At 33.7% G+C, this 18,243-nt stretch overlaps 1 protein-coding gene across 1 annotated transcript; it reads right to left on the bottom strand.

Moving 5' to 3' along the window:
- Positions 1-7,246: 7,246 nt before the first annotated feature.
- On the bottom strand, positions 7,247-10,534 carry LOC131027907 (amino acid permease 3). The gene is made up of 7 exons (XM_057958008.2): positions 9,957-10,534; positions 9,610-9,843; positions 9,259-9,352; positions 8,927-9,141; positions 8,591-8,733; positions 8,264-8,491; positions 7,247-7,831 (listed from the first exon to the last, which is right to left on the bottom strand). Exons 1-7 carry the CDS (start codon positions 10,075-10,077, stop codon positions 7,403-7,405), a joined length of 1,464 nt encoding a protein of 487 aa, XP_057813991.1. The 5' UTR covers positions 10,078-10,534; the 3' UTR covers positions 7,247-7,402.
- Positions 10,535-18,243: the final 7,709 nt, after the last annotated feature.

Raw genomic sequence — 18,243 nt, 5'->3', positions numbered from 1 at the left:
TGAAATGACCTTCACCTATATCGATGCCTCTATTCATATGTACCTAACAAAATTTTGTACATTACAACCAAATTTAATGGCAAACCCACATGGGGAATAATTGTTGATTCTATATGCAAGATAAATGTTATTACAAAAAGTATTCCTCTATGTGCATGAATTTCACCAAATAAAGTATGAGAAATTAGAGCTTTTTCTTAAAGTGCATGATTTTATCATTCACTCTACCATTGGTGCTTTGACCCTTTGTGTCCAAGTTAGACCAAAAAGATTGGATGTACCCTTTGCCATAATTCCAAACTCAAACTAATTTTATGTGAAGTTGGGTCACCCTTGGCTCACTTCTATGAGGGTGGTCCACTTTCTAATCCATAAGTTTTGAATGTTTCCAATTGAAGGACAAGTGCATACTATAGAAACCTATTTCTATCCACCTAATTAAATGAATTTTATATTTATTTAATTATCCTTCATCCAAATATTAATTAAATTCAGATTTAATTAATCATTTATCCTTCTCAACTATTAATTAAATTAATATTTAATTAATTCATCCCAACCCCCTTCTTCTATTAGTTAAATAAATTATTCAATTTATTTAATTTAATTCACCTAGCCATATTCAAACCAATAATTAAATAAATAAATAATATTTGTTTAATTAAATCCCTCCTTTCATATTTAATTAAATCACCCTCTCACATTTTATTGAAATAAATGAATTTTATTTTAATAAAAATCCCAAATCCTCACCCACTTGCATTCTCCTACAATACCCACTTGCACACTAACCTTTCTTCTAATTTCTTCTAATCGCTTCTAAATTAGCCTAATCCTCTCCTAAGCATTTGCACATTCCTAAACTAAGGATTAGGAAGGAGTCACTTCTCAAAACAATTAAGGCTCTTACAAAAGTCTTAAAGGCTTTCTCCAGGAACTACAAGTTAACCCTCAAAGTCTCCTCAAGCCTTAAAGGCTTTAATCTGACTAACTCACATTTGACTCTTGGTTAGAGACTTTTCCTCTAACTCAACCATCCATCTAACCCTCAAATCTCCTCAAGCATTTAATGCTTTGACTAAGGTAGGTTCCCTTTAACCCTTGCACATTCATTTACCCCTTGGATAAAAGCTTTATCCATTAACCTAACCCTAACCAAACCACATGAGGTTACCCTCATGTCTCTTCAGGCATTTAATGCCTCTTCCCTCTCCTCTCAAGCCCTCACATGATTCCACTTGTCACCATGGAATTGGTGGAAGTTGCAAACATGGATTGAGGATCAATCCCTCCTCATACAATCCTAGCCCTTGCTAAGTCAAATCCATCATAGCGGGCTCCATCTCCCTATTTCTTCTATAAATATGACTCATCCTCTCATTATCCAGGTGCTATGTATATTTTGCTCCTAATATCCATGTGCTACATACATTTTCAGGGTTACATATGTTGTACTACACAAGTCCCTCTTATATGCAAGCCATTTTAGACACATTTTAGGTCCTAATCATAATAGAATAGCAAATATCCATGTTAGTGGTGCAGGGCACCTAACACTCCAAGAATGCAATTTTGTTTTCTTATAAGTTTTTGTGTTTTCTTTCATGATGTAATAATGGACCAACCATTTCGGACTTAGTAGAGCCATGGTTGAGTTGTCCAAGCTTTTAGTTGTGTCATTTGTGTTCAAAATGCTATCAACCTGAGAAGTTGAAATGCTAATGTAGATCACAGGAGTAGTACTCTAGATCATTGTTATCATGTAATAGGGGTCTATTTTATTGTGTTTAAGTCTTCTAGGATGCTTGAGGGCCTTCAGGAGCCTTGGAATGCACTTGAGGGCAAAGTTGCAACCAAGGTGTCAAAAAGATGTAAAAGTTGTTGAGCAACATTTTGCAAAAGTTGCATTTTTTGATGATTTGCATTGCAAAATTGGTTCAACCAAATAAAACATGAGGATTTAAGCCAAAATCAACTTCATTGTATGGGTTGGAGATTTGGGGAATGCAAAAGCAATTTTTGGAATTGAAATAAATTTTGAGTTTACACCGTTTTGACTATTTTTGTTTGTTTTTATTTCATTGTATGGCCCAGTACGGCCTTGACAGAGGAAATTACTTACAGGTGATGAAATATTATTGAATCTATTTTCCAATAAGGTAGACTAGGAAGTCTGAGTGTGTTTGGTTGCAGAGATCTCATTCATTCTCTGTAACTAGGTGTAAAACCCTTGCAAAGTAGGGTTTAAGAGAAAAATGGCTCTAACTTGAGCATCCATTGATGGCACCTATTGAAATAAAGTGGAATTATAGGTTAGGGTCTATATATGATTAGATTAGGTTTTTTTGTTTTGCAGGCCTTTGTGGTGTTTGAGCAATGAAGCCCTAGACTCACTGCTAGGAGTTAGTGAGTTAAGACAACAGAAGATGTGCAAATTCTGAGCACATATAGATTGGTGGAGGAGAAATGGACCCATGGTTTGAAATAAATGTGAATGAACTTAAAGAATCCACAATTTATTTGATTAGATGTTTTGACCGGTGAAGGGTTTTAGAGCCATCTTTCCAAGTCACCCGGGTAGGGCAAAACCCTTGAAATTAGGACAAATTTGGTTCTTATGTGTACAGAAAACCCAGATGGAAATTTGCAATATTGTTTGTAGCCCTAAAAATGGTATCCAAATCTACAATTTATTTGTGGTCTTATTTGGGAAGGTTTGAAACCAAGTCCTTAAAACCGCCCAGGGAGGGCTAATTGTATTAGGCCTATTTGAGCTCGGTGGAGACAAAGTATGGTTAGAAAACCTTAGCGATGGGTTTGAAGATGCCCAAAACTCTTAAAGACATCAAAGACATAATGTAAATATATTTTTCCCACCTAGAACCAGTTGGTGTGTTGAGATCCTTTGCAAAGGTTGTTGGAGCCTTAGGAGTGGTGTTGGGGATTGAGGTGAAAGTCTCAATAGGAGGTGTTGATTGACTAAGATCAGTGGCTATACCTTGGAGGAAAGCCAAAGCAGATGAGATCTTGGAGGTCTAGATAGAAAAACCCCTACCAAGTCCCATTGGATGGGCTTGAGGAGTTAGAGGGTTGAGTAAGACAAGAAACCAAGAAGGTGAATAGAACAAGCTCCAAGACTCTCTGCATCAGTTAGCTTAACATATTCATTATCATACAATTTTCATTATCATAGACTAATTATAGTGAGCTTTTTTATCATCATATAGGATCTTAATTGCATACCATGTAGATCATTTCATCATAGCACATGTTCTTTGAGTTGTCATTCTAAAGCTTAATTGCTCAATGATCTGAGAGCAAAACCATGACTTGAGAAATCCTTGGAGATAGAGAAACAATGGAACTCCTTTAAAAGGATAGTTTGTTTATCTTTTTTGTCAAATAAATCCTTTGATATATATAAAGTTCCATTGGTGTGTCACTAACATTTTGATTATTTGACGGTCACACTTTTGTGCACACACATACTATTCATCACAGTGGATTTTGACCCTAACCTCACTGTGGCAATTTTTCACTTGATTACTTTTGGTCTCATCTAGTTGAACCTGTTAAGTCTTGTGAGGAATTTTATTCCTCTTCTACCTATAGAATTGCCTAATTGTTTGCCAATAGTTCCCTAGGCCCCACTCTGGTTGCTACCCTTGAGGATCCTCCATATTTTATGGCTATGTTAGAAGTTCCTCCTATATCATAGCTAGTGAATGAAACATAACCCAAAGAAGGTATCCTTCCTTATTTATAAATTTTTGGTGTCTATGCTATGGTTCCATCTCTACCATCCTATTTAGGACCATGAGGCAAATGCTTGACATAGCCTAGAGGTCTTGTCCCCACACTTCAAAGATTTCTTTTTTTCTTCTTATCTCTTCAAAGCTTAGAGGAAATTATTTTGTTGTGAGAGAACCACCCCATCCTTTTTCCTCCCAATATTCAATAATTCCTTCTATTAGATAGTAACATAGGAAGAAAAATAATCAAATTTGGGTGATACCCTAGTTTTTCTAAGACAAGCTCCCTACCACACTAGATGAAATTGTAATGCAAAAGAACATAAGATTTGATGTCGTGCTATAGATTGTTAGCTTGGTAATGTGAGTAAAGTTGTGCTTGATAGTCTCTCTCTTATGCAGTTAGATCCTAGATTGACCCCACTTCCCCAACCATCTTTCCCTTAACATACCCTCAATATTTCTTTTCCTTTGCCACCTAAGGATGAGCCTTGCCTTTCCTAGCCTAGCCAAAAGCTTAAACACTCATTGACTTCACCATAATTGAGTCCCTAGGGTTCTTTTCTCAAATATTCTTCTTCTATGGTTAATAATGCTCAGTGCCCTATAGTGCCCAACTCTTTTATTTACCAATTAGAGCAAGACTATATAGCACCCAATAAAAATTGGTCAATAAACCCTATATATGTCTACACAAATAAACACCAAATAAACCTAACGAAAAAAATTGAATTATAAAGTTTTTGACCTCACATCTTATCTCATTTAATTTCTCTCAAGTACCAGTTCATTTCCTGATCTTTTGAGTTTCCATGAAGCTTACACAAAGCTCATCTTCTCTATTTTTTAGTGTTCTTAATTAAAGTTTCTTTAATGTAAATTTAAACATAATTAAAATATATATAGATTAACCCATCACATCTAATTCCTTTAGATGTTCATTTCCCTTCTTTTCTTGGGTTTCACTTTCAATAGCCGCATGGATGCATTATTTTCTTTAACTAGATTTAGAATTGCTACCCCTTACATTTGTTAATGGCTTCATCAATGCAAGAAGATGATTCTCATGGTATCCTATTTTGTTATTGAATTAATTTATCCTTTAAGTTATTTAGATTTCAAATCTCTTTAGATTTGATAAGTTTTCTAGACTTGATCCTATATTCCAATTTTATTAAATTATTTTCCTAGTTTTTGCAATTTATTTTGGTATCCTTTTATATCCAATAAGTTGATTTCAAATGGTTGAAATCCTTTATCTCATGCCTTTATTCTTTTTCCTATAATTTAACCTATTTTAGAATTCATTTGAAGGATCCCATAATATTAAATTTATTCTTACAAAACTTCATTTAGTTGATTTCAAATTAATTTACTATCTAATCTAAAATGAATAATATTTTAAAATTAGGTTAAATATTTTAGTACATTTGGATAATATTTTGGTGGACCCCACAAGATAAAATTAACTTTAGTCTATCATGATTACGGAATGGAGGAATCCATTAAGGAGGCTACATTCTAAGTCATGTATCTTAATACGCTCCTAAAATATAATTGAACACAACCGATCTTATGAAACTAGATTTAAAAGTCTTATGAATCTAGTTCAAGTCTTTTCTTCCATTTAGATAATATCTTACCGAAACCCACAAAGGAAAAGTCTCTTTAGTTTACCATGATGGTAGTATGGAAGAATCCATAATCACTACATTTGAAAGCACACATCTTAATATTCTCCATAGCTTCCTTGTTTTTATGGGATCATAGGCATGTAAAAATGGGATATGACATCTAAAATGGACCAAAGATATCTAAAGTCTCAACAATTGTAAAATATCTCTAGAATTTTGAAGGGGTAAAATAATTTTACCAAATTCCTTTTTAGTTAGCCTCTTTGCATTTCCAAATGGAAATGTATTAATAAATTTGGATTATAATATGTAACATGTTTCATTATGTATAATAAAACTTCTTAGTTATGATTAAGCTAAATAAGTTTTGAAGGGATCACAAATCGAGTAGATAATAGGTTTTGATAGGCTCCTAAAACCCCAAACATCAAAATAATAGCAAAGCGATAACTAAACAACAATGAAAATACATAAAAAAAGAAAAAAAAGAAAAAAGAAAGAAAGAAAATGTTTTGGAAGGGCTTAGAACCTTTAAAATATCAATGGAAACCAAAAGCTATTCAACAAAACCCATAAGTCAAGCGACTCAAGTTTGAAGGGAACTTAAAATCCAATATAAAATTAAAGAAATTGAGCATCTACACACTCTTATAGATCAAACATATGACATAGAAACATGTTTGAGAAGAGCTCTCTTCCTTCTTTGAACCAAGTCCAAGCCACCTCATTATCTAAATCCTAAGATCAAGGCGAAAGAGAAAGGTAACCCTCTATCATTTCCTTGAGCCAAGATGCCATGTGTAAAGAAGGAGAACGTCCAACTAAAGTAATTTGAAGCTACTCAAAATCTATAGCAAGTGTAGAAGTAGGGGATCCACCATCTCTTGTAGGAGCATTCACAACCAATCCAAAAGAAGAATTCCAAATGGAAATCAAAGTTTTCATAACCACTTTAGTCGTAGAGGAAGGTTTCATAAGAATAGGGGTTGCCATAGCCACAATTAGATCCATCAACAAAATAAATCTTATTAATTATTTCATTTTATTTTATTTTAATTTTAATTTTGATTAATCTATAACAAAATTTTCACCAATACATATACAACAAAATATATGCACACACACATATACACACATACACATATGCATACACATACACATACACATATACTACGATGAATTAAAATTGATCTTTATTTCTAATAGAGTAACTAACGAATTCTCATTTGAATGGTTTCAAAAATAACAAATTCTCATTTTGAGTGGTTTCAAAAAGGCTCCAGTGAGCACGAAAAACGGATTTAAATTGGAAGGGGCTTTAAATCCGGTCTGAAGTTTTGTATTGAATTAAGTCCACCGATATTTAAGGTGGAAAAGTGAATTAACTCCATCGACATTTAAGGCGGTTCCATGATTTGCGTAAATCCTATTAAATGTCCAAAATTGGTGAATTAGAAATTATAAGCAAAATGCTTGCCGTGATTTTTTACTCGATTCAATGTCTTACATCAAATCTTCCTAGATTTTTTCCATAGATTCATTCATCACGATGCTAATCATGTCGGCTTTTCATATTTGAAAGATTCATAAAATCTGTTTAAGACTAAAATCATGAAATTTTGTCGCTTCATTTTGATGATATTTTTTTAGATTTCGTCCTAAGATTTTATAATCAATATTTCAGAGCAAATTCTATAATAGAGAACAAAAGAAAGAGAAGAGCAATACAAAATTTCTTAATACTGAATAGATTTACAATATCATTAAAAAAAACTCCAAACATCACATATTTGCAATCAATGATGTGCTTGATTTCTTAGTAAAGATCAAAGGTGGTGACTGCAAAACTAAATCAAGATATGCAGCATAGGAACAAAATATCCAATTCATCATATCATATGAAAGTTAGCAAGACACAATGGTATTGCTCCAAGGATGTACATCACTTATTCACCATGTTGTTTTTAAACGAGGTGAGGTGATATAAAGCAAAATGATATATATAGAAGTCACTTTCTAGTAGGTGGTTTTGAAGGGCTTGTAATTCTGTTGAAGTCTTGCAACGACACCTGCAACTGAGCCCACCAGAGCCGCCAGTGATACAATGAAGCAGACAGTGCTCAACAGGTGCAGAATCAACCACTTCCTGCTCCATGGCTTCACTTTGTGTTGAACAATGTACATTTGTATTGGGAAGTACACCGTGAGTGGAAAGAATGCAAGAGCTCCTAAGATGCCCATTATATCATTGAAGAAAGGAAGAATCATGGATACCAGTGTTGTGAAAATAACAAAACAGGTCCTCCATAACAGGCGGAAGAGGGTCAGTTCTAATGGACCATAGCCTGGAAGCTTTACTGTATATTGCTTGTTTATGAAATTGCTATTGCGCCATTTACTGGAGCACCATTCCTCAACAAATGCAAATAGAGGCTGACTGAAGACCTGTAGAAATATTCAGGAAACTAAGATATGAGAAAACAAAGCACCCACAGAAGGATTCTGCCAGATAAATTAACACTTCATGATGGTCCAATTGAAATTGGTTGGGTTTAAACCTCACAGAAATCACACTAAGTGGTTCTTATTGGAAAGATAATGTGATTTCAGAAGAGTCACCTAAATTTGTTGGTGCAATCTTATAACTGGTTAAGGATTTTAAAAAATAATTGAAAATATAATCTGAATACCTTAAAACCAATACCAAATTTTTGAGTTACTGAAATTGAAAACACGCTTCTTCAGAAGAATCCAGTTAGTGCGATGAATCATCTAAACAAATCAAAGCTTAGAGTGTGCTGTTTAAACTTGGCTGTTTAAATTTGATGGCATGTACATTCGATACTATTGATTAATAATGGTAATTGAAATAAGTACCTGATAAGCTCCCACCAGATGTATTACAATGCAGATGTTGGCAATATCCACCAGCCAAAATGGGTTGTAGAATCCAAACCCAGTGAGAAGGTTTCCTGGTGCATTGTCTCCAAATGCTGCATAGCCCACACAGCCCACAGACAAGTAAAATAATGTTGTGACTGCTACACCAATGGTGGTTGCCTTTTTCATGGTTTTGTTCTCTGCAGGTGGAGATTTGATGGTGTCCTGCACAAGAACATAAAATTCTGAAGTGTCATCTTTTTGTAGTGGTGGTTAAGCACTCAAATATTGTTCAAAGGGCAAGAAAATGAGAAAAATACTTGCCTGTATTTCTATTAGAACCATGGAGAATGAATAAGCAAATGCAATGTTGCCCAGAGCCTGAAACACACTCCATGTTTTATCTGCATCGTGGAATACATCTCTGATTCCAACTCCTTTCAAGGAACCATAATCGGCATGTTTCTCTGCAAGATTATATGAGGCATTGGAGGTTTGATTTCAAGTGAATAACCATTCCTCCCTAAGATTTAAAGCAATTTACTCATAAAAATATTGAAATTCACAGAGAAATAAGGGTAGCTTGTTAGGAAACATCTTTCTAATGGGAAACATCTTGAAAAACAATTTTGATAGAATTTTTTTTTTTTTTAAACATACCCACAGCTTTGCCAATTCCCAGACCAAGTCCAATAGATGAATATGAGAATGACATGACAGCTGCCACTATTGACAACCACCAAACTTCATGCAAATCAGGTATCTGAGAAAATATTATTTGAACCACCCCAAAAATGACCATGTACAGGTTATTAGAAATATGGCAAGGAGCCTTCTGCCCATACTTATGAAAGCAATTAGACCTTTCAATAGCCCTGCCTTAGCCAAGAAAAGAAAATATGTTTAGTGTTCTAACCAAAACCAGAGTTCAATATTATTCTTTGCATGTTAAGTAATTTCTCAGTAAGTTTGGTAGTTATATAGTCCCTTACACCATGCTTGTTGAAGCAGTGATTGTATATCCAATTGATGTGCCCAAGAGATTTCCATACTGGAGCAACCCACATAAGAATACCTTCGCACCGCCTAATTAGGACAGATATGGCAATGCATCAGTAGATCATTCAAAGAAAGGCCAGAAGAACCTTTTTTTCACTGCTAATCTAATCAGAACTTCATTTTATTTTATGTATCTGAGATTCTGGATCTATGAATTATGTTAAAAATAGCATAAATCCAGATTCAAGCTAAAATAGAAAAATTTTAATCTTTTGAAAAAGAGTTAACCTATTTCAAGCATGCTTGAGGACAAAAACAAAATTCAACTTAAGAAAGCAACTCACCCAGGTTGGCCATAACAGCATCCATGTATGTATAGTTTCTCCTCCCAGTGATTGGATCTGGGCTCCTATAACAGTCTGCAAGCAAAAGGGATGTATAATAGGTGACAATGGAGAAACCCGCAAGAGCAATTGGTCCTGCAGACCATCCCAACTGAGCCATACTCCAAGCCAAAGACAGCACTCCAGATCCAATGACAGCAGTTATCACATGAGAAGAAGCGGTCCAAGCATTGCCTAGAACACCAAGTAGAGAAAAAAAAAACAGAAAAACCCACAGAGCTGTTAATCTCCAAACCAAAGCACCATGAAAAATTTATGAACATAAAAAAAAAACAGTCTTTGGGTACCTGTTCTCCTCAGGCGGCCATCATCATCCCTGCTGTGAGACCTCACAAGAATAGGGCTTGGCACATCCTTGTTACCAGACTCCATTTCAGAGACCCTATAATTCATCATCTCCATGGCCATTGACCCAAAACTCGAATATAGAAACCTCTAGACTGTTAATATGGATAGACTATAAAAATCTAATCACCAACCCAACTTCTTGTAACACCTTAATGATAAGTACAGTCTCTCTTCCTTCCTTTTTCATCTGCTAGTTCTTGACCACCACCTTGCTTCAAGAAAGGAAACTATTCCATATATATACATACAAATGTATGATACTGTAACGATTTCTTTTGGGTTTATACAAACATAAAATGTATCGGGTTCACAAGCCCAGAAAATAAAAATTCAGCAGTTGCACCATACCCATAGACAGGAAATGCAAGAACTGCTCATGAAAATGCTACAAGGTGATCAGCTGGTCTCTTCCACTGCTCATGGAGGGAGACCATGAAAATACAAGAATAAACATGTCCAATATAAATGATGAGTAGTTAAACCTACCAACACCTAAATAGGACATGACAATACAGCAAGATACTTAGTAACCAAAGGATTTAAGGCATGACTCAGCATGCATGCATTACCCAAAATAAGGACTGATTTCCAAGATGGTGGAAACCATCGGACCAATAGAAACGCTGGACTTTTTCCTCTCAGTCTGTTAACCAGACTTAACTGACCTAGGAATTCATTATAGTCAAAAACAGCCTCATGAAAAAGAAAGAATTCATAACTATATGACATGATTTTCTGCTATGTTAGCATGCACTCTGCCAAATGTAGAGGTGGGAATCCTAACTAGTATCTAAATGGCCTGATTCCAGATCTAAATGAACCCAAAAGAACTTATGGCCTTTAAATAGGGAAACGGAGATTCATTTTAATATTTTTATTCATAAAATGTTGTGGTTGCTAACTTGCTATGGAATCCCATACATGCCGGGAATTTACAAAATTTCTGACCGTTTAAATTAAAAAAAGCAGTGTCTTGCAGTTTCAAGAAAGTCCATCTGGCCGAGTAGTTATCCTTCTTGGATTTAGACATTATTAATGCGAGTTCAGACGGACACGTGGCAGATTTATGGACGTAAAGGTGGCATGCAATTAAACTAGGGTGATGTTCTGGTAGCTATTCATTTATGTACAAGAGATTCCAATCATCTATGTTTTATTGCCCTGAATCAACAGCTGTGACTTGTTTTATATTTTAAAAATCATTTTTTAATATTTTTTATTGGTTTTTTAAATAAAATTGGTAGAGATTAAAGTTATTTTATTTTATTGTTAAAGAGGGGTCAGTAGTTGTACCCTTCAATAGTCGTTATAGCAATTGTGCTTATTATCCAGTCTTGCCTTATAATGTTGATCAAAATGGATCAATACTTGAACATAAGAGAACCTATAAATGTTATATAAAAAAGGCATAAATACATTAACTAACAAGCCAAATATTATCATGGTGAAAAAATATTATTCTTATGTGTACAACTACTAGGATAGCAATGGAGTTTTCTATATAATAATATGTTATTTTTATAACAACAAATATTTTTTTGTGTTCAACTATTGGTTCTATGGTGTTGGATATAAAAGTTAGAGATAACACACATTTATGATTATTAATAGGTATTTGGTCCATTTAAGTTCCATAAAAGTTATATTTTACATAAAAATATGATATTGTATTAATTACAAATGATATTTTTTTATTCAACAACTAAGGATTTTTAGATTAAGTTTTGAATCTTAAAAAAGTCATTTTTTTGGACACTACATGTGACAGCTACATGTTGACCAAGTTAGCCCTCACGAGGATTGTTCCCTCTCCCCTATGTACATATGCATTTTCATTTATTTTAAAGAGTTATTGTATTTGATTTTATAATTTATTTATTTTTATATAGTTTTTGTTTTAGTTATGTAATTAGTGATGTGTTATTAAATAATGAGAGAAAAAAAAACAATAAAAATGATTACTAAGTGGGATGAAAAATATTAAAATTATTATGTTTGTTTTCATTAACTCTTTTCAAAATTATTTATATGTGTTGTATATTTATGTTATAATTGTAAAAAATATATATTGAAAAGTAAAACAAGTGACACTAGTGATGAGTACTTGTCTTTTTGGTATTGTAATTGTAATATTTGTTGTTGAGTTATAGATATCAATTTAGGTGTAACTTAGATTATAGTTTGTGATATAGACTCTTGGTATTACAACCATATAATGATGTAATAAAAGTATTATATTAGGTATATTATAATAATTATATGTATTATTTGTAGTATAGTATACTATTATATAATAATATAAATTATATTATGTATCTTTATATATTTTAGAGGATTGCATACATTTATAAATCTATAGTTTTTTTTAACTCTAGTAGAATAAATTTTATGTATGTTGTAACCCTAAAATTACATAATATTCTTATCAAGTGGATCCTTATTATCCATTATTATTCTTCATTACATTATAATATTCATTCATCAATATATTATCTCATTTTTCATCATTGTATCATAATATTATATTATTATTCATTTAATCCATTAATATATTATATTATTAAACCATTTTTTAAATCTCTTGCATACCCAATATATTCCCTAGTATTTATCATTCTTGGTATCCATCTATTACACTCACCTAATGAATATGGGATAAACACTTACATCTCTAATCCAAACTTTTATCCAACATTTATCTTACAACTTGGATTCCACCCTAACATCTATAAATACTTTGCTTCTCCTCATATCTAAGCAATCATCTATAAAGACAAATCCTTGTTAATGCATGTGTGTGTTTTGTTTAATTTAGTTTTGTGGGACATCCGATTTTGTCCTTTTGAATAATTTGGTTTTTGTTTGATAGTTAATTTTTTTAAATTAGATTTAGCTTTTTAGATTGTTTTTAATTAGATTTAGTTTTTTTTTAGATTTTTTTAATTAGATTTAGCTTTTTAGATTTTTAAATTAGATTTAGTTTTTTAGATTTTTTTAAAAATTAGATTTAGTTTTAATTTAATTTAGTTTTTGTTTAGATTAAAATTTTGTTATTTTAAATTAAATTTAGGTTTTTTTAAATTAGTTTAAATTAGATTTTATCAATTTAATTTAGATTTATATTTTTTTAAATTATATTCTTAGATTTAGATTTTTAAATTAGATTTTAGATTAGATTTTAAATTTTGTTAATTTAGAATTGATTTTAAATTTTGTTAAGTAGATTAAATTCTAGATTTTGTTAATTAAACTAATGTTTAGTTTTGTCAATGTGTTTTGATTTATTTTTGTGAACTAATTTTTTTGCTTTGTGTGCTTGTGCAGGTTCCCTCTTGTGGCATCCAATTTCGTGTGTCGAAGATAATCTTTTGAAACTACTAATGTCATTTGATGCAAGATGCATGTCGAAGAAATGGTGATTTGAAACTGATTGTCTGATTTTTAGATTAGATCACATTTCAAATTGGTGCTTTAAAATTAACCAGTGTCTTTTATTTTTTTAGCAATAGGTTCTTTTTGTTTTACCTTTTAGAGGGCCTGCCTCCCGAGAAGCCCTTAAGGCTCAGTGAGAGGGAATGACCCAAGTGGTAATAAGTTAAATCCAAGCTCTTCCGAACCACTATAAATAAATGTGTTTGTGATGAAAGTTGCAAGCAACGGGTGTTGATTAGTTCATACCGACAACATGTCTCCCCATAAAACCTATAGAGCCCAACCTCTATAGGCTGGAAGCCTTCCTTAACGAAGCGTACATCACCGCATGTATGGCCACTCGAACAGATGCCCTTACTAGACACATTTTATGTTAGAAGCCAAAAAAACCTTCTAGTTGTTGACGCAAGAGGTCGAACCTCTGAAATTGCTCACATTCTTATAGTTCTTAGTAGAGATACAAAGTTCGCCACAAGGAGTTTTCATGGGGACTGGTGCTTGGCTGCCCCGGAGAAGTGAGTGCCGAGGGTGGAGCCAGTGGGGTCAAGCATCTAAGTATCTTCTCTAAATTACGTAGCTCGGGGTAACCCCCCAAGTGAGATTCAACAACTATTGTACTAACCAGCCTTAGGATTGTGCTTGAATGTGTTTTTATTGTAAAATAAAACAAACATTTTTTTTGCCATGTTTTCTAAGTGTGTGCAAAATAAACAAGAAAATTTCACAATCAACACCACACTTGAAATTGAAACAATTTACAAAAAATTTGGTCTAAACTTTCAAGTATTGATCCATGTTGTAAAACAAAAACACTGCAAAAAAACATTATCATTGAAACATTGAACTCATGTTCTCAAAACAATCATTGCAAATCTCTTGAGACATCACTTTTGGAGTTATGATCTTTTAGGTCCTCGCATAGTCATGTCATTCTAGTTTGCCATACCTTTTAGGTCATTGCATAGTCTTCACCTAGTTGCACCTTTCATCCTTGCATATCTCATTTAATTATACCTAGTCCTTTGCATACCACCCTTAGATCAAACCTTTGCATATGACCCTTAGATCAAACCTTTGCATACCACCATTAGGTTATACCCTTGCATAATCCCCTTAGATCATACTCATAATCTTTTCATAGCCTTCCATCATTCTTTTAGGACATAACCTTAAACCTTGCATAAGTTCCTTAGGTCATTTCATCATTGGTTCATTATTACTTGCATACCAAAAAAAACAAAAAACATTGCTTGCACTTAGGATTTCTCGTCTTAGGTTTGACATCAACTTTCAATCACCAATCACCCTTATCACTTGAGGTACACTTCCTTGAGTTAGGGAACCTATCAGTGTCTTTGAGTTGGTATTCCGCTTGGAGTTCATCATCTCCTATCATAGCATGCCCTCTCTTTGATCACTCATCCTTGTGTCTATCCATCATAGCACAAGTAAAACCTCACATTACAAATATTTTCAGACCTAGAGTATCCTTAGTCCTTGCATCAAACATCATTCATCCTCATATCCCATTTAAGGTTTAGTTGCACATCACTTTCCTATCATATAGATTGCATTTTTTGCATCAATCCTTTAGTAGTCATATCACATAGATTGCATCTTTCCATTGATCCTTAGTTGCATCCCAATCTCACTCATATCCTATAGTTCCCCCTTTGCACATTAGGGTTTGCATCATACCTTGAGTCTCATTCATCGTCATATACATAAACCTTAGGTCAAATATCAAAAAAATCACTTATGTCTCCTAACTCGAGAATCAAAATGTTTCAAAATCATCTATTTCAAGATGGAGACAACCTTATCGATTTTGATGAAGAAGAACACATTAGCATTGAAACCAGTGAAACTAGTGACACAAGAAAGACAAGTGATGAAGAAATAACTCAATCCACCATTGATGAAGCGTTTCATGATCATATATTTACTAAACTTCTTAAAGAGGTGGTTAAGAAGGCATTGAGACAAGAAATAGACACTCAAGAATAAGAAAGCATTGTCACACAATTTTTCTATTGAGGACATATATCCTTATCCTTTTGATCCGAGCATTTTGATGCCACCTTTTCCTAGTCGAGATACCAAAATTGGATAAGTATAGAAGAAAAGGAGACCCTAGAGATCACTTGAGAGAATTTTGCGCCACTACCTTAGAATTTTTAGTGGATGAAACATACCTTATGAGACTATTTTCTTGCAGTCTTGGAGGAAGCGCCATGGAATGGTTCTCACGATTACCTCCAACCATCAAATCTTTCCAAGAATTGGCTGATAAGTTTGTCTCACATTATGCTTACAATTGTGAACATGGGGTGTCTATGATGGACCTTTTCAACACAAAACAAAAAAAAGGAGAACCTTTTGTATCATTTTTTACAAAGATGGAGACATTTAACCAAAAGAGCACCTTATGGTATTCTTGATAAGCAACTCGTTGACCTTTTTTGTCACAATCTAAACAAGGAAATTGGAAGATAACTTCACCTCTAGTGTTTGGACACCTTTGATGAGGTCATAGACATGGGATTCCGCATTGAAAAAAACCTTATTGACGATGGTACTATAAAGATAAATGATGATAAATATCACAAAGGATTGAGTTCAAACCATAAAACACCCTTTTGGGATAAGAATAAGAATGTGGTTAATGACGGAGTTATTGATGTAAACAATGTTAAAACATCATCACTTGTTTACAACCTTAAGGGTTCATCCTCAGACAAAGAAAAAGAAAAACAAAGAAGCTTCCCTAAACAAAATTTTACACCATTGGGACAACCGCTCAAATCAGCATTGAAAGAACTCCTTGAAAACAATCTTATAACATTGCCAGAGATAGGGGAATATAATCCTCAAGTTAAACCCCCATGGTGGAATGATGATCACTTTTGCGACTACCATAGACACAAGGATCATAAGACTAACAGTTGTAATAAACTCTTACATGTGATACAGGACCTTCTCGATGAGGGAAAATTTTTGGTTGATGTACATACTCCTTCCAATAACTCTGATCATGATATATTAAAAAATCCTTTCCCTAAGCATGACAAGGATAAAGGGAAGGCCCCAAAATCTAGTGATGGTGTGAACTATACCAATGCTAAATAAGACTATACCATAAACAACATTAGTGAGGCCGATAATCATGTGAACACTTTTATCATAAAGGGGAAATAAACTGATTGCAATGTTACCACCGCAGAGGCACATTTATTCTTAACAGCTCTAAATCTAAACCTGATACACCACCTTTGCAATAAAACCTTATAGAGAATTTAGGGAAGAAGCCCACCACAAATTTCTATACTTGAGTTGTGAAGCAGTCACCGACAAAGAGGGACCTCGAGGAGATCAATCCAAACCGGTCAGCAAGAGTAAACACAACGGAAACACACATATATGATAGAGGAAATGAATAACAGATAGTTTTATTGCATGAAATTTAATTACATCCAACCGGTAACAACCAGGTTACAACATACTGGCACACGGGCCTGGTAGAATAGGTCACACCGGGACTTGAAAGCGAAAGAGCTATCTTCTAGGCACAATCTATCTATCTGATACTTCTTGATTTTTGAATTGAATAATTCTAAAGCATGATTACAAATATATATATATATATATATATCGATCCAAAGGATCCTATCGACCGAAAAAGATCAAAACCCGAAGAACAAGACCTAACTTGCAAAATGAATAAGATCGGCCTCCGCCAAGAGATTCCTCCAAAAAATCCAAAGGATGAAACACAGAAGGTCGGCCACACACCAAGCAACATCAAGATCAACGCCCAAGGCTCTGCAAGATTCGGAATGGGTTCCAAAAGATCATCAGAATAGGTCTCAGGCAACAAGCAACAATGGAACAACTGGTAACAAGAAATTGTCATGCTTGTGAAGTGTGATACCTGTAGCTGCAACACAAAACACTCAATAGATCATTACAAGCATGGTTAGCAAATTTAGAACAAATAAAGATAAAACCATGGCTAATCGATCTATCGCCTCCTAATAAATGCGAGTGTAGATTTTGCAATGACGAGAAAAGTTGTCAAATTGTACTTTTCAAATTGGGCGACTCCAAGGTGTATTTGGCCTATTACAAGGATTGGTCTGATGTTTCTAAGACCAATATTTATTTCCTGACTCATGCCTAGACTCCTACTGACCCACATGTTCATTTTTCCATGGTGGCTTATAAAATGCAACCATGACAATGCCTTACATCAATTGGGTCTTATTGACTCACAAACCTATCAACCTACTACATATGATGTCTGTATGCATGTAAAATTTATCTTATTCAAAACAATAATCAATTAATTAGAAATAAAGGGAAATCACGAATCCCTATCTAATAAAAGAATCTAACAAACAAGACAATGAAATAATGCAAATATCAAGAAATAAGAATTATAATAATTCAATGAAACTCCCTATTCCAAGATTGCATATCACTCCCATTGCTCTTCTCTTCTTTGTGGTATGATGGCTCTCAGATATTGCGCTGGTAACGTGCAAGTGACACAAAGATTTGAAGTATGTGATTATTGAAAATGGAGATTGAATGCTCAATTTATAGATTTTTGGAGAAGATTGATTGAAAGGTGAAACAAATTGATCAAGAGGTGGAACTCAGGTGAGCTCACATGAAAATTGATAGTTGAACTGCTGATTGTAGGAGTGAAACTCAATAGATTGAATAGATTAATTGAGTCAACTGATTGAGAAAAAACTGACCGAAGGAAGAAAAAGAATGATTGGTGGAAAT

The sequence above is a fragment of the Cryptomeria japonica genome, chromosome 3 (genome assembly GCF_030272615.1).
Source record: "Cryptomeria japonica chromosome 3, Sugi_1.0, whole genome shotgun sequence".
Classification (NCBI taxonomy): domain Eukaryota; kingdom Viridiplantae; phylum Streptophyta; class Pinopsida; order Cupressales; family Cupressaceae; genus Cryptomeria; species Cryptomeria japonica.
This window is presented reverse-complemented; position numbering and strand designations above follow the sequence as displayed.

Bases quoted from the DNA above. Each gene is read 5' to 3' on its own strand.
- LOC131027907 (XM_057958008.2), bottom strand. From the start codon at position 10,077: ATGGCCATGGAGATGATGAATTATAGGGTCTCTGAAATGGAGTCTGGT. The intron at 9,844-9,956 runs GTACCCAAAGAC...TTGGTGTTCTAG, and splicing joins TGGCCGCCTGAGGAGAACAG to GCAATGCTTGGACCGCTTCT. The intron at 9,353-9,609 runs GTGAGTTGCTTT...TGTCCTAATTAG, and splicing joins TGCTGTTATGGCCAACCTGG to GCGGTGCGAAGGTATTCTTA.